This window comes from Tursiops truncatus, chromosome 6, assembly GCF_011762595.2.
Source record: "Tursiops truncatus isolate mTurTru1 chromosome 6, mTurTru1.mat.Y, whole genome shotgun sequence".
NCBI lineage: Eukaryota > Metazoa > Chordata > Mammalia > Artiodactyla > Delphinidae > Tursiops > Tursiops truncatus.
In genome coordinates, this window is record NC_047039.1 from 34,247,408 (window position 1) to 34,268,160 (window position 20,753).

Genomic DNA, 20,753 nt, shown 5'->3' on the forward strand with positions numbered 1-20,753 from the left:
TTTATGTATGTCCCAGTGAAACTTCAGAACATCAAAACTAAAGAGGAAATTCGGAAAGCTTTAGAAAGACCTTACTTTCCTAAAGAAGGTGTTTGAGTTAATCCCTCGGTAATACATTGTGTAAAGGATGGATTTAAAAATTACCTCTTCTATTAAAAGAAAAACGTAGCATGTGTGGCTCCCTTCCCTTCCCTCTCCAAGTCCCTGTGGATAATAGAAAATGTATTAGAAAGCAGATGCAAGAAAGAACACCATCTTTGGATCAGAAGTCCTGCGGTATCTCTGGAAGATAGGAAATAGATGGAAGGAATCCAGGTCAAAGACATATAGAATAGGAATGGTTCTGGGTGCTTCAGGCAACAGGTAACAGGGCAGCCATCATGGTGGTTGGGCAACTGCATCTGGAACAGTTGGGCAGCTTTGACCTCTTCCTCTGGTTCCCTTATGCTGAGTCATGGGCAGCAGCAGGCTTGAGCTGGAGGTACCTTATGTGGACAATGTCCAGAAGGAACTACAACCTTCAGCCTGAAATCAAGTTACTAACTCACACTCTTCCCATGTGGCCTGTCTTGTCCTTCCCTACAACCTCTGGAGGCCACTGTATTAAACAAATAACATAAAATACAAAGATGAGCATCCAACCATGATCACCAAACACTTTAGGAAACATCAATTCATTGAATAAGACACTGATTCAGCAAACCAAAGGGCTGTCACCACGAAAACAGCATTAATGGAGTAACAGGGATTGGACTTTAAAAGAAACAAAGTGGATATCCTCAGAGGAGTAAGAAGAGTTTATTCCATAAAATAAGAGCAGGCATCTGTTTCAAGAGCCAAATAGACATTACATTAGAAATGAAATATTTAATTGATATTTTAAAACAACTCCTCAGTGGGATGGAAAGCAGGATGCACACAGCTGGAGAAGAAATTAATGAGCTGGAGGTTTGAATAAAGAAAGAATTCAGAATGTAATACAAAAAGCCTTAGATTTAAGAGAATGAAACAAAGGTTAAAAAGACATGGAGGATAGACCTAGGAGTTTCAAAATCCATTTGCTTGGGTCTCTCAAAGGAGAGAAGAGAGAGAGTGGTTGAGGTGAGGAAGAGTCCGGGAAGGGAAGAAAAGAATCAAAGAAATGGTCAGAAATGAGTTATTGGATTACAAGGGTCCCCACAGTGCTGATCTTGATGAATAAATAAAGATGCTCCTTAGACATATTAGAGTGAACATTCAGGGTAAAGAGAAGATCTTGAAAGGCTTTACAGAGAAGGAAGATGGGATACTGTTTTCATTAGAGACATGAGGACTCTTCGCTGTCTTGAGGGGGTGGGGAGGGAATCCATCTTTGAGGAGAGGCTTGGGTGGAAATAGAGTTAATATTGCAATACAGTTTTACATTGTGAACATAAAACTGCATTCCTGTTGTTAGCAAACTCTTCTTGGTTGTTTAGGTTACATATTATCCTTGGAGAATGGTTCGGATTCTCTAAGATACCTGTGAGATATTGTTAGTCAAAGCAGAGTCTTTGAAATGCTGCACAACCCTGGTTTGGAAGTTAGCCCTGAAAGGGCTTCATAGCCATCTGTATTTGCAGCCCCCTTTTTCTGCCTGGGGCCAAGACCTTGTTTACCACCCTGGAGGACACAGCTAGGACTAGAAGTGGCTGAGGTTTTCTTTCCAAATCCAGGGCTTTCCAATGGAATGGTTGACAGCTCTTCTTACCCGGATGGCTCTGTTTAGGCTGTTGATGGGGTAACAGGCTTGCCCACTTCCTACCCTGAGCAAAAAGAAATGCCATTTATCCTGGATAATCTTTTAAAGTAAGTAGGAAAGAACAGATGCTGAGTTTTAGTTCATATTAAGATTGAATTTGCGAGGGCCCCTGCTTATTGGTAACTTGATAACCTTGATTAACTGTCCGGGTCACTGGAGTCCTCACAGTACGTGTGGGTTTATAATGGAACAGTTAGCCCTGGAACATGAGCTCAGATTTCTTAGCAAAGGGCTCCTCGTGGAGAGGAATAATGACCAGTCTTACTATTTATGGGATTTCTCTCTTTATTTAGTTAAGAATAGCACATTTTATTGAATGAAGGAACTCCATGTTTCTATTATCTTTCATAGTAACTCCCTAAACTTCTCTTGTGTGATTTTAGAGGCCAGAGCCCACCAGTTGCTGAATTTAACTTACTCCTGAGAGCTCACACTTTGGAAACCTATGGGGTGGATCCCCACCCATGCAAGGTAATGCCCCTCACTGCAGGTCGACATATAATGATTGTTTTGCCCAGAGAAGAGTTAATTGGTATGCAGGTCTGGAGGATCCCTTCTAGGATATTTCCACAGCCTGACCCATCGCCCCTAATCATAAGGGACAACAGTGGGCTGCAGTCACATGTTTGGGTAGTAGATGTTCTCTCTTGGCCTCTTCTAATTGCTTGCTAATTCATTCATCCATCAAGTGGATGGTTTTCCTCCTGAGAAGTTATAGGATCCTAACAGGTTTATTTTCAAAGGCCATTGCCAGTGAGAATGCAGTTTTTAAAAATGGGTAAGTGGAAGGAAAAAAGAAAGATTTAAAATTCACATTAGGAGCACGTATTTGTTTTTCTTTTTTCCTTTTTCTCGAATTAATACTTGACAGCATTTTTCTCAAGTGGGAAACCCAGACCACCTGTGTCAGAATCACCTGGGCCCCACCCCAGGGCCACTGAATCAGAATCACTGGGGGTGCAGCTGGGGAATCTGCCTTTTAAACAAGCTCCCAAAGTGAGACTCAAGCGCATGTTTTCCAGAAATGTTTTATGAAAACAGTGTCCTTTCCATATCCTAAACTATGCAGCAGTCAGACTCTAACCTGAATGCTAAACTAAGCGTTTATATCAGCCAGGCTCTTAAAGGTATGTTTTTGAGTCATACTAGAACATTTTTTTACCCAGATGGGACCAGCTAATAGTATTTGGTGAAGTCCTCCTGCTAGAGATGTAGCTCAGGCTGCTTATTAGAAGGACCTGGGAAGCTTCATAAACGCCTGTTGCCCAGTGCCGTCAGGATCTGTGAGGGTGCAGCCCGGGCAGAGCACCAGTGGGGCCTATTTACAGTGGCATGTGCCTCTGCTGGCTCTGCCCACACAGTTATTTTAGAATAGTTGCCAGATGTCTCTTCCTGCTAATGGTATAAATCAGATTATTCCATTTAGTGAATTAGATTTTATCGACAGATTTGAGCCTCTCGTCTGTTTTATTTATTACTTGGAGACTGACTTGGTTTTTGTTGTTGTTCCTTTGCCTTCCCTTCTCAATGCTTAGTTTTCCTGGTAGAGGCTGGAATCAAAGTAGGCATTTCCAGACATGTCTTTGTATTTACATTGCCAGATATCCTGTGTGGGATTGAGTCAGGTTAGATTAGACGCTCAGGGATTTGGTTTCAGGGCTATGAAAACCAAGAACAGTTTTCCCACATTGTAGGGCAGATCTGAGAACTCAGGCAGCACCCGAATGCACTTGGAAGTAGACTAGTGGTTTGGGACTAATCTGTATTTTCCCAGGAGGTTCCTGGTGAGGCAGAAGGTCCATTCCTCAGACGGGAAAGCTATACATTCCTGGCCCTCGCCCAAATGTTAGGTGTACTACGGTTGGAAGTCCCATCTCAGAAGCTTAGTTTATTTCTACAGTCATTGTAATTAACCTGAAATTAACCCAGCGTGAGGATGAATAAGCATATCATTTATCCTTTATTTTATATTCCTTAATCCAAATACGTTTTTATGTCTTTTTTTTTTTTTCAGGATTCAACAGGCACAACAACGTTTTTAGGATTCACTGCTGCAGGCTTTGTGGTATTTCAGGGAAATAAGAGAATCCATTTGATAAAATGGTGAGTAGTGAGTACTTCTTCGGAAAAAAATTGTTTAATCTTGTTTTTTTTTTATTAATCTCGTTTTTCTTTCCCAGCCTTTGACTTTTTGCTTGGAAATGTCAGGTAGAATGCCTAGGATCCAATTCTCTGCCCTGGAACTTCTTATAAAGAGATTATTCATCTAAAAATGGAACCCAGTCTCAGTTGTCTCAGACCTTGGGTGTCCTGGGCTCGGGGGGCTCTGCCTTTGAAGAAAAGGTGTCCAGGATTGCTGGTGAGGAAACACTGGCCAGAGGGGTGACCACGGGCTAGGTCAGGGCAGGATAAATGTGCAAGTTCCCTTGAATGACTCAGGACCCCCCTCTCTTCCACTCACTTCTTTCCATTCTCTTCTGTTGAATCCTCGCTCTAGACTCCCCCTTTGTAATCCAGTGTATCAGTGACGATGCTTTTTGCTTAAAGGAACAGGAATGTCTGCTCACAGTGGCTTACAAATGAGAGGACTGATTATCTCAAACAGCAAAAGTTCCAGGGGTCGGGCAGCCCCATGGTCCTCTCACTGAACTGCCTGACAACACCGTGAAGGACTTGGACCCCTCCATTCTCTTCTCTGCCATCCCAGGGTGGTGGGTTTATCCCCAGGCTTGTGCTCATAAAATGGCCATGTGCGCAACTCTGGCCCTTACATCTTCACACAGCAACACTCCCTGAAGGAGAGCAGCCCCTTCCATGTGTCTCCTATTAAAACAAGGGTAACTTTTTCAGAAGCTCTGTAGGAGACTTCCTGTGTATCTCATTGGGCAGGATAGGATCATATGCGCCCCCTTAAACTAATCCTTCCAAGAAGAAGAATTCCATGATGAGGTTGGTCAAATCAAGGTCCATCCTTTTGGGGCTGGGAAGAGCATCATCTGCATGAACAGTTGATCTAGAGGAAGAATAAAGTCTGGGTTGTGTCTGGAAGGACATAGGAGGATGGACCGGCAGTGCCCACTATGTCCAATCAAGGAACAAAGTAGCTTTAGTAAAGAGTGAAGAGGGCTGAACATTTTATGTGCATTGGAATATTGTAAGGGCTTAGTCTGGTTCATAGCTTCAGCGTGATTTGGTTCCCTCCCTGATGGTCCCTGACAGATTTGTCACCCAGTGTCTCCCTGAGTGGTGGGCTCACTCTTTTGGCCTGAGCCCTTGGGTCTGCAGTTCTTGATGGGCCAGTGGGCATCCATCCTCAGTCCTGGGTTTGAAATGCTCTTTTGCACTTACCTGAACCTCTGTTTCATGGTTCTGTTAGCTTCAGGATTTCTCTCAGCACTCTTTATCAAGTCCCCCCACCACTGCTTCTTGGCACTCTCCTCTTAGCACCTGCCTTCCCTTCAACCCTTCTCTACTAGATTAGCATAGTCAGCTCATGTCCACTTTGCTCCCTACACCTTCTGCTCTTTTCTATGATCAGCCCTCTCTTTCTAAGAATGCTAATTTATCTAAGTATCTTCTCTTCCCACTCTATCACTGCCTTTATTCATGTCATACTTTCACTTCCCATCTGTGCCCACTTATTCTCTTCCCCCACAATTATCATTCTCGAACTCTCATGTGCCCCTAATAAATCACTTAACTCTCTGTGTCTCAATGTACTCGTCCATAAAATGGGCATCAGTTATATCCGACTGCTTCATAGGAAAGAAAGGAGATGGGGGAGAAGCAGGTAGAATAGTGTGTGTGAGAGTGATTTGATTTGTGAACAAGGATGTTTTATGAATGTGTAACATGGTGGAGCTACCAGTTTTCTTCCCCGTGTTTTCAGTACCTGTAAAGAAGCTCCAATGTTAACCACACTTCAGTCCATTCCAGAATAAGTTCCCTGGCGATTTCTGCTGACTTTGGGGAGCATGGGCAATGCGGGCAGGGACTTCCCCGTCCTCTCCTAGGACTACAAAAGGCTTGAGGATGCTGAAGGGTGTTTGATTCTCAGGTACTAGTCAACTTTGGAGTAGCTGGGTTAGAACCTGACATGTCTCACGTGCAGATTAATTGCAAGTCTCTCCCATTTGGGGCTTTAGTTTCTTCTTGGCTACCCTGAAGAGTTGAGATGGACTGTCACCAGACCGTTAGTTTCTGGATTCTACCTCTTGGTGTTCCTGGTGGGCTGCTGACGTCATCCCCATCCCTTCCAGCCACGGCTTAGGCACATACTTGTAGCAGCCATGTACATGTTACTAAAATAAATTTTCTTCCCACGTTAAACCTAGTTTTGTTCTGTTTTGTTTCTGACATCCATTGAGCTTTGTCACTCTTGCAAATCCTCTCCACAGCTTAATATGACCTCACAATTCCTTTTCCCCCAGGAAAAGCACAGGGGCACACCTCACTGTCCTAGGAATTAGATCAAAGGAATAAAAATAGAATTCCCTCCTCTCTTTACACGTGTCTCCTCACCAAGGAGTTGACCTTAGGTCTACATTTCAGTCAGATTTTAACTGAGCAGCTCCTTAAGATGAAGCCTCAAGTCTTTTGACTACAGTTCATCAAGTTGTCCTTAACAGTTTTGAGCATCTCAGTATCTAATACAATTATTCATTTATCAACAGGGAGAGCAGAAATGAAAATTTTGCATTGTGGTGTGTGTTTCTTGGAGATGGATGTGAAAGGTTACAGATACTGTGAATCCATACTGTTTCATTAACCGAATATGAAATAACTACATTCTTCCTATCTTGCAAAATGGACTGACCAATTAACATTGTTCTGGTCATTAATGTTCATGAAACCCCTAGAGCTCCTTGGAGGAAAGGTGCAGCTTCACGGTAAAAACAATGGAATAAATAATTCTGAGCTGCCCACGGAGCCTCTCTTGGGAAGAAAATTGCTGTATCATTCACTTGGGGGCTCTTCGCCGCTCATTAGACCTTCAGCCATGATAACATCTCGTTTCATTGCAGTCTGCTTGGCATTTGTGAGTCAGGCGGATTCCATTGGGATAGCCAGGTACCTTGGTTAGCTGCTACTTTTTTTCTTCTCACCCAAAGAGATTTTCTTTTCTTAGGTCGGATGTCTGCAAATTGAAGTTTGAAGGGAAGACGTTTTATGTGATTGGCACCCAGAAGGAGGTCAGAAACTGTTTTTCTAGCTGTCTGTTGTTGTGTGTGCATGCGTGTGTGTGCAGGCGTGTATGCGCAGGAGAAAGAGTCAAGTGTAAAATGTGCCTTTAGTCATGTAGCCCCCAGAAGACCACGATGTTAATGTCTGTGATGATACTGGAAGTTTGGAGTTAAATAAACACCGACTTTGCACATTTAAGAATAAATTCAGTGAGCAATGCTGTCCATATACCCCTGTGTAAAAATTAGACGGTGATAAACTTGAGAAATAGAAAATTGAACTTCCTCCTACCTCTGTAATTTGCCAGAATGATAAAACAAATGAATAATACTTAAAGATAGCTATCAGCCAGTGCTGGTTAGAGTTTTATAAACAGAGTCTGTAAGTCCAGGGAATCTTAAAATGTTAGTTGGTTTCATCATTTGGGAGGAGGCCATTACCGAAACGTTGAGCCTCAGAGCTAGGTCTGGAAGTTTCTGGATTTTCTTGATCCTAGTTTTTGGTTTAAGCACTAGATAGTCAAGAATGGCAAATAAGTTTTTAAACTCATCCAACTCTGATTGAGAGTCAGGCAATGCTTGGAGTGTTGAGAAGGATTGTGAAGCTGTTCTTTATCAGAAACAGGGCCTGGATGGGTTCGTAATATCTGCAAAGGGTGAGGGAGGGGGGAGTACCATTTCAGGAACACTTCTAAGAACACAGTAATGCATCAGTTACTTCAGATCTGTTTGGTAAGTGGCAGGATGCAAATAGGTAACTTCTTGAAGGAAAAACATGAAAAACATACACTGTATTTAACATGCCCTTTCTTGTTTTGTTGTTGTTTTATTAGAAAAAAGCCATGTTGGCGTTCCATACTTCAACACCAGCTGCCTGCAAACATCTTTGGAAGTGTGGGGTGGAGAACCAGGCCTTTTATAAGTAAGTAGCTTTTATTCATTTAATCATAGGTTTTAAAAGCACCCCTGGAACCCTTTATGTTTTGCAAACAGCTGCATATTCATTTTTTTAATATAGTCCTTTTCAGTATATTTAAGTGAATTATAAATGGGGTGCATTTTTCAGGGTGACTCCCAGCCACTGTTGGCCTGATCAAGTCCTGAACTTTATTTTACGTTGGGTGTTTCCCATAGAGTTGCTGTGGGATTTTTTTTTTTTTTCTTTTGATATTGCTATTTCCATCCAGCCTGTCATGGGGTCTTTTTTCGGTTCGTGTCTCCTCAGAAGCAGACCTTGCGAAGAGTTTTGTGCAAGTAGTTTCTTTGGGATGTGGTTACTGAACATACCAATAGGGGAGTGGAGGAGGGAGAAATAAGCAATTTAGGACACGTTCTTGAGCAGTCACTACTGAGAGCAGCTGGGCTCAGCTCTGCTGGGGAACTCTTGTCAGACTGTAGAACGGGCCTCAAAGTTCTCCCACTGACCAGCAAAGAGGTTGGGCTGTTTATCTACTAATTCCCCATTCATTTTGGCTTAGAGACACTTACGAGGGCAGAGTTAATACTCTCTGAGCATGGGTTGAATGTGCTCTCAACACTAGAAAAGAAACCTTGGGCAGGGAGTCACACATGTTCATAGTAAGAAGGCCTCAGTATATAGAGATGAGAGCCAAAGGTTTGTGGGTGGGATGCCATCAGAGTCTAGGATTGTAGAAAATCAGTGCTGGACAGGACTTCAGAAACCATCCATAAAGCTCTCAGCTTTCAAAAGAGGTTAAAATTTAGGATTTTTCCATGAGTTCTAGCTTCTCCTCTTTGAGACACTTGCTGACTGGAAGAACAGTGGTGATGGATGCAGTCAGGAACCTAGCCAGCCCCGCCTGGAGTATCAGCGCCGCTCATCCCTGGAGCTCATCCAGGCGGCTTTTGCTCTATTTCCCGACTCCCTCCCCACTGAAATACTGTCTTTCTTATTAGACTTACCTGAAAATGCTGAATCTCTGAACGTCCTGGGCTTTGGCTGACAAGGACCATCAAGAGAATGAAGGCTGGAACAGTGTTTTTCAAACCCCTTTTCAGCCACAGAACTCTTTCCCTTAAACAGAAAGTGTAGGCAAAGCCTAATATGTAAAAAAGATAAAAATAGAGAAGCTGTGTTGTTGGTGGGGACCAGAGCTGGGATTGGGGACTGGAGACCCTTCACTCATTGCTCACTGCTCCCCAGGAGGTTGGCTGACCAGTTGTGTGAGTTTGCCTGGGACTTTCCCAGGTTTAGAATGAGAGTCTGGTGTCCCAGGAAACCCCTACATCCTGGGCAGATCCTGTCAGGAGCATGAGATGATTCACAAAATGCTGTGCTTCTTGGAAGGATGATATGTATCAATGAGACCTCAAGGCATCTGTGAGTCCCCTGCAGTGTTTGAGAACTGGTACACAAAGAACACCTGATGGCCTCTGAAAAATCAGCATGTCTAGACCTCTCCATCCACATGAGAGTGGAGAAAAGGAAAGGCAGGCAGTCTGGTGCTCTTAGTCTTTACTTGGAGCCTGCACATTTTTTTTGTTTTTGTTTTTAATCATTTTAAAAATTTAGATAGGGCTTCCCTGGTGGCGCAGTGGTTGACAGTCCGCCTGCCGATGCAGGGGACACGGGTTCGTGCCCCGGTCCGGGAAGATCCCACGTGCCGCGGAGCAGCTGGGCCCTTGAGCCATGGCCACTGAGCCTGTGCGTCCGGAGCCTGTGCTCTGCAACGGGAGAGGCCACAACAGTGAGAGGCCCACGTACAGCCAAAAAATAAAAATAAATAAAAAGTAAAAAAATTTAGATAATACTCATATACCATAAAATTAACCCTTTAAAGTATGCATTCAGTGGTTTTTAGTATAATTCACAAAGTTATGCATCCATCGCCACTATCTAATCACTTAGGACATTGAGTAGTTTTTTTTTTTTTTGCACACATATTGTTTTATCACGTGTGAGCAAGTCAGTTGGTATATGGAGTCAAATAAAGGTGAAAACAGAATTGAAAAGAGGGGGAAGAAGGGAAAAAAACCCACAATCAAAGGAATCCGTTTTGGACATTTGGGGATACACTCATTATCTGGCAGCTAACAAAGTGGTCTGATAATTCTGTCATTGAATGGGCCAACTAGGCATATCAAAGAAACCACTTCCAATCATCTGTAGATGCTTCAGAACCCAGGGAGTGTAGCTGTGAGCACAGGTGGCACCCTATAGAGTTGGCCGAGTCCTTGCATCAACACCTCTGCTTTGGTTGGGACAGGCTACCCCATCTCTCCCATTAGGACTTCTAATCACTAATATTTGTACTCATCTGAGTTTTGCCCAAACCCTGTGTTCCTCCACTGTCCCATAACCCTCCCTGTTCCTTAGGAAAGAGGAGAGAGATAGCTCATCCTGACCCAGCTGTGTGACCTCGGACCAGTGGCCGACCTCAGCCTTCTCATATGTACAATGGAGGGAACTGGGGCTCAGGCATGGTTTGCTTGCATCTCTGTGGCCTAGTGTTAAGGACCGTGGGCTTTAGAAGCCAAGAGGCTTGGGTTTGAATCTTGACTGTCGCTTACTAGCCGTGTGGCCTGGAACAAAACACTGAACACTTCGAGCCTCATATTTATTTTTCATCTGTAAAATGTGATTGGCAATCCCTGCCCTGCAGTGTTTAGTTCCGCCAGGCACACGGACCATCCATAAGTGGTAGCTGCTGCTATGACTCTGACAACTACCCCCTCCAGTAACAGTGAAAGTCTTCTGAGTGCCAGTTGGTTGCTGAGCCCGGTCACTTCTGAAGGGCTCTGATCCTGTGAAGCTCAGGAGTGGGCTCCTGCTTCCTCTCCTGCTCCGTCCCTTTCCCAGGCAGTGGTTTTGGCCCTGCTTCCAGCTGACCGGCACTGCGCCTTCATGGTTTCGGCTGGCAGAGCAAGGGCCCTGATCTTGTTTCCTGGGTTGGGGGTGGTTTGCTCCCTCCTTTGCACTTCACCTGCCATGACAACAGGGAGGCCCAGTGGCCAAGAATTCCCTAGTGTGCTTTTAACATATGACTATGGTGCTAGTTGTCAGCTGGCCCGGGGCCACTGATCAGGTTTGAAAGCTCTGACTCTGAGATTTGCTGCCTGGGAACAGAGCCCAGAAGCAGAAACTCTGATTCTCCCTCCTGCTCTAACCCCCAGAGGATCCCCAACACAGACTTAGATAGTCACCATCTCAGAGCTTCCTCTGTGCCGTGTGTTTTTAGGTGCTACCACCTAAAATGAGCACTGGGACATGCCATTTCTGGGCGCTGATTCCCTGAAAGCACACTGGATTCCCTGAAGGGTTCAGTGGCTCCCTGGTGCTTCCATTTGATGAATCTTTATCTCACACTAGCTTTATGCCATGTCAGCGCGAGGCACTGAGGACACAGTGGAGCCTCAGATGAAACTCTCTGTTCCCAACTTTGTATGGAATTGTGTGCAGGACATAAAGGCAGTCCCTAATAAATTCCTTATCTGGAGTTAGTGTACATTTTGTCAAAGGAACAGTATTATACTTGGTTGTCAAGGACCCAGAGTATCTCCCTAAACGGACACCTCTCACACTTTAGTGAGCACGTGAATTACCCAGAGATGCTGTTAGAATGTGGATTCTGGTTCAGTAGGTCTGGGTGGGGCCCAAGAGTCCGTATTTCTAATAAGCTCCCCAGTGATGCTGAGCTGCAGGCCCATGGACCACACTTGAGTAATAAGGTTCTAAACCAGAGGTTCTCAGCCTGACTGCATGTTAGAATCAGCTGGGGGAGCTTTTAAACAATACGAACGTGGACCCTACCCCTGACCCAATTAAATTGGAATCTGGGTCCTCACAAAACTGTGTACACAAGTGTTCATAGCAGCATTCTTCATAATAGCTAAACCAAATGCCCATCAACTGATAAAAGGATAAAGGAAAGTGGTCTATCCATACAATGGAATATGATTCAGCCATAAAAGGAAGGAAGTACCTACTGATTCCTGCTACAACATGGAAGAACCTTGAAAACATGATGCTAAGGAGTAGAGGGGATAAGGAGTGGAAGAAGGAAGGGACTGCCAGTGGGTACAGGGGGCTTCCTTTTGGGGTGATGAAAATGTTTTTTTGATGAATTTTTAACTTCGTGCATTATACTGAAAAACACTGAAACATAAAATCTAAAAGGGTGAACTTTATGTTATGTGAATTATATTTCAATAAAGCTGATATTTTAAAAATTCAGAATCTGGGATGAGGGGACTAGATGTTGGTAGTAATACACCTTTCCCAGGAAGTGTGAACCTGCAGCCTAGGGTTCAATGCTCTAATCCATTGATTCGCCAAGTTAGGGTCCCTGGACCAGCTTCAGCATCCCCTGGGAACTTGTTAGAAAGGCAGATTCTTGGGCTCCAGCCCAGGCTTACTGAATCAGAACCTTGTGTTTTCAAAAGCCTGCCAGGTGATCCTGATGCTTTCTGAAGTCTAAGAACCTGCATGGCTAAAGCACTATTTTAAAATACAGACAAGCCTGGGTTTGCAGCCTGGTTCCTCCAGCTTCTATGATGTGACCATTGTTAAGTGACTTCACCGTTCTCTATCTCAATTTCCTCATGTAAAAATGTGGATTGCTTCCTCCTAGGAGAGAGCTGTGAGGATGAAATGAATTAGTGTATTTAAGATGCTTTGGATGGTGAATGGCCCCTAGTAGGGACTCAATAATAACATATGTTGTTATTGCTCTGATTACTCCAGAAGCTGTAAACCATGGGAAAAAGGGAAGTAGTATTGTTAGTTCTAGAGGCGGCCTTTAGAGCACCACCCAGTGTGCTGACTTCCATCCCCAGCCCCTGTAGTAGCAGGTACCAGAGGAGAGAAGCTAGAGGCAGGGGTGAGTGGAGGCGTGTTCCTGCAGAGCTGTGCTGTGTGTGCATCGGATGATACTGACACTCAGAGAACACTTTGCCTGTTCCAGGCACTGTCCGCATGTGTGCACACCTCACATATATTACCCCATTTAAAACACACCTTCAACGTCAGGAGTGGGCACAACTTCCTAGTGCCATGGAAGGGTACAGTGGTCTCTGGGTACAGTGGCTCTGCCCTGGCAGTTCTGGGGTGGGGGTGGTGGAGAGCTGTGACAGCAGAAAGGAAAGCAGTGATGAAGCCACCATGTGAATACACAGGTGTTGCCAAGTCATGTGCTGGTCAACTGGGGACTGGATTTCTCTGTGAGGTCAGATGTTTGAGAATAGTCAGTGCTTCTGTGCTGGAAGTTTGATGGGGAGTTGGAGGTGGAAGCGGGGAGAGGGCAGGCCTGGAAGAAGGTCAGAGGAGAGAGAATTGCTGTTTTCACTAGGTTGTGCCTTGATTGCCTTCGTTGGGAGGAAGACTTTTGTTCTGGGCTCGTTGATGGGAGAGCCTGGGAACAGAGAGCTGGAACAGGTCAGCTAGAGCTAGAGTTTAAAGGCTCTTTTATTGGCCTTCAGAGCGTTTGACACGGTTCCCGGGATTGGTCGTGGCTTAGAGGATTAGCTTTGATAGCTCAATAGTGAGAAGGCAATACAGAGGTCTGGAGAGTGATAATGGGGGTGGGGGAAAGGGAGAGGGAGGGAAAGTATTATATAATGAGCAGGTAGTACTCTAGGTGTTTTCAAATCATTTAATCTCATTTAACCCTCCTTAGAACACTATGAATTAGGTATTATAATACCCTTACCCTTTAAAAAATTTATAGAGAAACTAAGGCTCAGAGAAGCAACATGACTTGACCAAGGTCACAGGATCAAAAGCAGGAAAGAACCTGGCCCCTTGTTTCTTCAGGTAAAATGCCACCTGGGGGTCATTCAAGGAGAATATGGGGACTCAGTTTCTCCAGTGCAAGTAGGCTGCCTTGGAATGACCTTGGAGTGTTTGATAAAAACACAAACTCCCAGACCCCTCTCCAGACCTGCCTTATGAGAATCTGTAGTGATGCAACCTGAGAGCCGGTATTCTTAACCCCTACTCCAGGGGCAGCCGATGCACAGCCAGGTTTGGAAGGACGGCTAGGTGCATGTCCTGTGACCCAGCCGCCTTCCTCTTGCCCCCGTGTATTTCCTTCCATCCTACTCTCTGTTTCTCAATTCCCAGGGGGTTTGTGGGGTTCAAGCTCTCAGAATAAATTCCCCTGTTAAAATTCCATTAAATATCTCAGCCCAAACATTATCGGGCATCTCCCTGGACATTTGGGAGGGTGTGGGTTTGGTGGTAATGCTCTCGGTAGAGTGTCTATGAGCAAATGAAATCATGCAAATAATCATCAAGGGCACTCAGCTGCCAGGAAGAAGCCAATGCTTTTATCAGTCCTCTCGTCCTGAGCAGACAGCTATTCACTTTCTCTGCACAGCATGCCTTCTGACCTGTTTTTCTTGAGCCACTCTGGGTTTGTGTGGATGTAGCGGAGTACTGAGACCACCCGCCAAGGGGCTGTTCTGGGTGTAAGGAGAAGACAGTGGCCTCCACACGGGACTTGGAAGGGCAGGAGCTGAGGCTGAACGGGTGAGAGATAGAGCCGCCCACTGCTCCCCAGAAGAGCCCCCCTGTCACCGGAATTGCTTTGCTGTCCACACCCCTTTGAGCTTCTGGCATCTTCCATAAAATGGGCACAGAGTTGAGTCTGAATTTCAAAAACTGTAATTAAGACTCTTCCGGTGTGATGAATTGGGAGATTGGGATTGACATGTATACACTGATGTGTATAAAATGGATGACTAATAAGAAAAAAAATAAGAAAGACAAAAACAAACAAACAAAAAGACTCTTAGTAAACTTTTTAGCAGACTTCCTTGCCCCGAGGATCCTTAGGAACCTGGAACAATAACAGCAAAACAATAAGAAAAGCAGAAGCTGCTTTAGAATGTTTCTCCACCCTCCATCTCTGAGTACGTGGGAGCAACAGCCCTGCTGAGAAGATGGGGAGAGGCATCCGGTGACGGAACATGTGTCAGGCCCATGGCTGTCTAGGGCTAAGGTTGGAGGTGCGGGGAGCAGACAGGCCCAGAGCAGGCACATCCTCAGAGGACGAGTGGGTCCTCTGCCCCACATTAGCCAGGCTTGCTGGGCCATTTTCTCCTCTTCACTGGGTATGGTCTGTAACCTGGCTTTGGCCAGCAGCCTGTCCTAGGTGTCCAGACCCCCTCCGGGGTGTGGATCTCATGTGCTCTGCTTGTCCTTAGGGCTCCCACATTGTCTTCTCTGGGGCCTGCCTTGACAGGAATCCCCTTCCCTGGGCTTGCGCCCTTCTTCCCCTGCCCATCTTGCTCTCTAGATGTATCCTTTGTAGCCAGGGCCCTTCTCTGTGGGTTCAGGCAGTTGGCAAGAGTGTTTCTGTGGCTTTCCATTGTTCTGACGACAAAGACCAAATCTTTAACAAGGTCAAGTCCTGCTACATTAGGGGGGAAAACGTGTGAGCCACTGTGTGTAAAACAACCGTAATAACAATACCGGGAAATGCATGTCAGATCATCTTAGTTCTCCAGTGCTCAGGCTCAGAGCTTTTGCCTGCTGGGCTTTCTGCCTAGAACACTGCCACCACCCGCCCTGTTAACACCTTCCCTCCCTGGGTCTCGGCTCAAAGGTCCCTTCCTCAGGGCACCTTCTGTGGCCCCCACACCAGATTGGCACCACGTTCACCCCAACACTTTCGTTGCATCTTTTCCTTCAAACGTGCACCACAGCATGTAATTTACATCTGTTCACTAATTTATGGGGGTTTCTAGATGAATATCTAGGCCCTCTGGGCCTTACATTCCACAAATGCCAAGTCTGTGTCTTCCTGAGCTTAGCACAGGAATTAAGTGCTCTGTGCTCAGCTTCTGGGAAGTCCACGTTCTAGATTTTTTTTCAGAGTGTTTTTGTTTTGTTCTTATTTACGGGAAGGGCTCAGAGGTGCTGAATCAGTGCTTGGCTGGGCCTCTGTTCCTTGTGTTTCTTAGTCATCGACCAACACGGGTTCTTTTTCTTTTTGGCCTCGCGGCACAGCATACGGGATCTAGTTCCCTGATCAGGGATCAAACCCACGCCCCCTGCAGTGGAAGCGCGGAGTCTTAACCACTGGACCACCAGGGAAGTCCCAGCGAGGGTTCTTTTAAAGGGCACTAGGTCGTGGTGACTTAACCCTTTTTTTTTTTTTTTTTTTTTTTTTTTTTTTGCGGTATGCGGGCCTCTCACTGTTGTGGCCTCTCCCGTTGCGGAGCACAGGCTCCGGACGCGCAGGCTCAGCGGCCATGGCTCACGGGCCCAGCCGCTCCGCGGCATGTGGGATCTTCCCGGACCAGGGCACGAACCCGTGTCCCCTGCATCGGCAGGTGGACTCTCAACCACTGCGCCACCAGGGAAGCCCCTAACCCTTCTTAATACTCAGAAGCCAGTGACCGTTTCCATGGTGACATGGGCCCCTGGTGCCATCTCCTAGAAAATACACAATAGGTGGGTTCTGTGTGACACGGTGAGTGGCCTGCGTCACCAGGAAGCTGTTTCCTGCTGCAGTTGGTACAGGTACAGGCAAGAAGGTCCGTGCAGCAAGGAATTTAACGGTGCCCTGTGACCCAGCCCACCCTCTCTGTATCGCTCAAGCAGAAACTGGCAAAGAATTCCTCTGACCATCAATATTACCTGGTCCTTTTTGCAGGTCGTGACCCAGTAATAGATTACGAGACCAAATGTGTGGGTCATCAGCAGCATATAAAAGAAGGAGAAAAGATCGCATAGAAAAAATCAGATTGCAATACACATGATGAAAGTAACTTTTCTTTCAGGCGTGTGTGTGTGTGTACGCACGCGCGCTGAGTCATACAGTAAAATGTATTTCTTTCTTGGTGGTCAAAATATCCGATTACCACGCTCTATGGCATGTTCTGCTTGGACTTTCCAGTGTCACTGCCACCTCTCCTCTGCTTTCTCTTACAGGTATGCAAAATCCAGTCAGATCAAGACTGTGTCAAGCAGCAAGATATTTTTTAAAGGAAGCAGATTTCGATATAGGTGGGTACCCATGCTTCCATTTCGATGATGGGGCTGGGTTGGGACAGCCATTTGCGTTGGAATATGGTACTTATAAATCAGTGCACTTTGGCCTGTACCCGTTTGGGTCCTCCCTTTCCACTCCACTCATTTCTTATGCCCACAGGACCCCTTAAACTCTATAGTAATGTTCCCTCGTGGAGGAGGAGAAGGCACGGATTCCTAGAGCTGGGTCAGACCACTGTGAAGTGTAAAAAAAAAAAAAAAAAAAGTGTGCGCACCCCTCCCCTTCCACTCTGAGTGTCTGTGCACAGACACTGTGTTTCTGTCTTTTGCAGTGGCAAAGTTGCCAAAGAGGTGGTGGAGGCAAGCTCCAAAATCCAGAGGGAGCCTCCAGAGGTGCACAGGTGAGTGGGGTGGTCCCCAGGGCGCCGGGAGATTTCTGGGGTGGACAGAAGGATGTAAAGGCTGGCTTCGCCAAATCCACTCTAACAAGAGGGAGAGTAAGGACACCAGCTGCCTGGCCCTGTGCCGTTATCAGGCCCTGATTCCTGGCATGGCACTCTCACCATCCCCCATATCTCACTCAGACAGATTTGGCTGGGCTCCATTCTGAGTTACTTGCTCTGTGTGGAGTCACTGCCCTGATTCAGCCTGCAGGGTCACGGGAACAAGCGGGAAGTGTGTGAGGCACGGGTGGCTGGGTTATCTCCTCGCTGAGTCCATTGTCATGTCCTCTTAGAACTGCTCTCTCTTCCGGCCTCTGTTCATCAGACGTGGCCAGTTCCCGTTGGCCCAACTCCTTCTAGGCTATTTCACACGAGGGGGTGGGGTACTCATCTCTCATTGGACCCTTTAGTCCCAAAAGCCACTTAGAGGAATGACGAACTTAGTCATTAGTGGGTCAAGGGTACACTTCTACATTAACATGGCAATGTATGTAATTCTTAGGAATGAAATATTCTCTTGATCATGTTGTACTTCTTACCACCACAGTTTACACAAATCATCATACATCTTAAACTTCAAACATGCTAAATATCTAAAGCAGAACATTCTTATCCTGATGTTCCCCCTTCTGAAGGCAAGATCATCATAAGATATATTCTTTAGGAAGTTCCCACACAGTGGTGGGCACCGGTCCCTCCTTCCCCATCTTTGAACTTGGAGTCTTCCTATGCTCAGATATGCCCAGTCTCCTCTATCTCCAAGGTGACCCAGTGAACAGGGTACCTCTCACCTTGTCCTTGGGGCTATCAGGCAGGAGGAGGCCTTGGTCTCTCAGAAGTGCAGCTAAGCCGGCCAGTGTGGGCATCCAGACAGTGGAGCAGGCCAGCGTGGGCTCCCACACAGGGGAGCAGGACTTCAGTCAGCATGGAATCTTGTGCAGATGTGTACAGACAATAATTCATCCCTGGCTTTGGGTGACCCAGTGGAAAGCTGTCACATACAAGTCTGCAAAGCAGTGTCTCCTGCTTTGAGAAGCAGGAGAAAACTGTGGGCGAGGGAATTTGGAGCGCCTTGGCTGGGACACCTTGGTGCAATACCTGTGGAAGTCTTAGAGCTTACTACCTGTTGATGACAATAGTCATTTTTTTTTTTTTTGGGTTTTTTTTTTTTTTTTTTTTTTTTTTTTTTGCGATACGCGGGCCTCTCACTGTGTGGCCTCTCCCGTTGCGGAGCACAGGCTCCGGACGCGCAGGCTCAGCGGCCATGGCTCACGGGCCCAGCCACTCCGCGGCATGTGGGATCTTCCCAGACCGGGGCACGAACCCGTGTCCCCTGCATCGGCAGGCGGACTCTCAACCACTGCCCCACCAGGGAAGCCCAACAATAGTCTTTTTATAACCCCTCCGCTGCCTCAAATTGTGGTTACTCAGTGCAGCAGAAACAAAAAAGAAGAAATAATTGAACATATCATTTAAATGTTTCCAGAATCTTTGGTCTAGAATGACCTCAGGGATGACTCAGTTTAATGATTCTATTTTACAGATAAGGGGACTTGAGTCTCAGAGAAGTTAAATGATTTATCTGAGGTCATAAATATTTTGGTGGCAGAACTGAGCCTAGAACTGCAGTGTCCTGCTCCTGAGTCCTATATCCTCTTTTCTGTGTTGCATCTGCCACCCTGAAAGCCTCTGCATTCTCCTAGAAGCTGGGGGGCAGACCTACCCCAGGGGCTCAGCTTGGTTTTATTCTTCCAGCTTGAAGCTTGAGTGTTTGATCTTAAAATAAAAAGAAATACTCGATTCTGGGGAGTCCCCTTAATGGCACAAACACAAAGTAGGAAAATGTTTTTAACAATATACTTTCAGGGGGCTTCCCTGGTGGCGCAGTGGTTGAGAGTCCGCCTGCCGATACAGGGGACACGGGTTCGTGCCCTGGTCTGGGAAGATCCCACGTGCTGCGGAGCGGCTGGGCTCACGAGCCATGGCCACTGGGCCTGTGTGTCTGGAGCCTGTGCTCCGCAACGGGAGAGGCCATGACAGTGAGAGGCCCGCGTACCGCAAAAAACCAAAAAAAACCCAATATGCTTTCAGAGAGACATATTCCAAATATGCAGAGCTTTCCAAAAGCCCATAGTCACCATCGATGGATGATGGTTAATGAGATCAGAGAAGAATTTTTTAAAATACTTCTCTTTTAAATTTATGTTTGCACAATTTATGGGAATTAAGGCTTCCTAGGTCAAGGCTTCTCAAACTGTAGCTTGAACAGGGATCACCTGGGGATCCTGTTAAAATCAGATTCTGATTCATGAATCTGGCATTTCTAATGCTCTCCCAGATGATGGCCACGTGGCTGGTTCATGGTTTGCACCTTGAATAGCCAGGCTCTAGATAACTGCTGGGGGAGGGGGTGAAGGGAGCAGATTGGCCCTAGTGAAAAGCTTTTTCCTGGAGTGGACTGAACCACCAGAGTGGAAGGGAAATGAAGCATCCATCAATTTATAGTTTTTCTTTTCTGGAATTTTCTAAAATCTCCCAGGATATTACTGCAAACAAGGCTCTATAGGCTCATTCGACACCGGTTCACATGTTCTTTCTTGCTCTTCCTCTACCCGATTTTACCTGTTTGTGAAAGCCTATTGAGTTCACATCCTCTGGATGCCTCTCTGGTCCTCAGTTCTTTGGCAGTATCTCTCAAATCTCTGACATTACAAGGAAGAATTTGTTTAAAGTAATAATACAGAGTAAGCTCTGGGAGGACGAAGCTTGTGCCTATCTTGGTTATCTCCATCTTACCCATCAATTAACACAGTGCTTGGCTATAGTAGGAGGTCAGTAGATATTTGCTGAATGGATGTATGCACTAGGAGTGTGAGATGACAGCTTCACATCTGTAATTTTCTGAGACTTGAGATCTGTCCGTGGTGCTACCCTGGGGACCTCGCCCTCCCAAGAGGCAGCACTGTGGTCAGAGCCACAGTGACGTGTGCCACTTTCAGTAGCAACTTCTTGTTCCTTCCCAGTAGCTGGTTGCATGGTAGGAAATGTTTCTCTTACACAATTATCGTATTTTCGAATTGTCTTGACTTCTTTAATGTGGCTGTCAAAAGTGAGAGTATAGTAATGAGCTCTCTTTATCTGGCAGTGCTCAGAGAGGCCTGCTAGTCTAGAATGGTGATGGTAAGACTTCAGTTATCTCTCCTCTCACTTGAGATTCTCCTCGTCAAAGGATAGCCAGTTCATGGACTCCTACTCCTGCTGAGATGTGTGTGACACAGAGAAACACACACAGACTAAGAACACTGTCTTGGGGTTTTTCTTTTTTTTTCAAAAAGAGAAGAAGCTCACTCTCGTGTTAGCTCATTGAACTTTGCTGATGACAGGATCCC

General features: G+C 45.9%; 1 protein-coding gene across 3 annotated transcripts in view; it reads left to right on the plus strand.

Moving 5' to 3' along the window:
• Positions 1-20,753, plus strand: part of FRMD3 (FERM domain containing 3) — a 312,566-nt gene that overhangs the window by 232,840 nt on the left and 58,973 nt on the right. For all 3 annotated transcript variants that reach the window (XM_033857906.2, XM_073806028.1, XM_033857907.2), the window contains 6 exons: positions 2,164-2,251; positions 3,795-3,883; positions 6,909-6,972; positions 7,797-7,885; positions 16,862-16,936; positions 17,254-17,322. In XM_033857906.2, the coding sequence (XP_033713797.1) occupies positions 2,164-2,251; positions 3,795-3,883; positions 6,909-6,972; positions 7,797-7,885; positions 16,862-16,936; positions 17,254-17,322 (474 nt within the window). The remainder of the gene's footprint in view (positions 1-2,163; positions 2,252-3,794; positions 3,884-6,908; positions 6,973-7,796; positions 7,886-16,861; positions 16,937-17,253; positions 17,323-20,753) is intronic.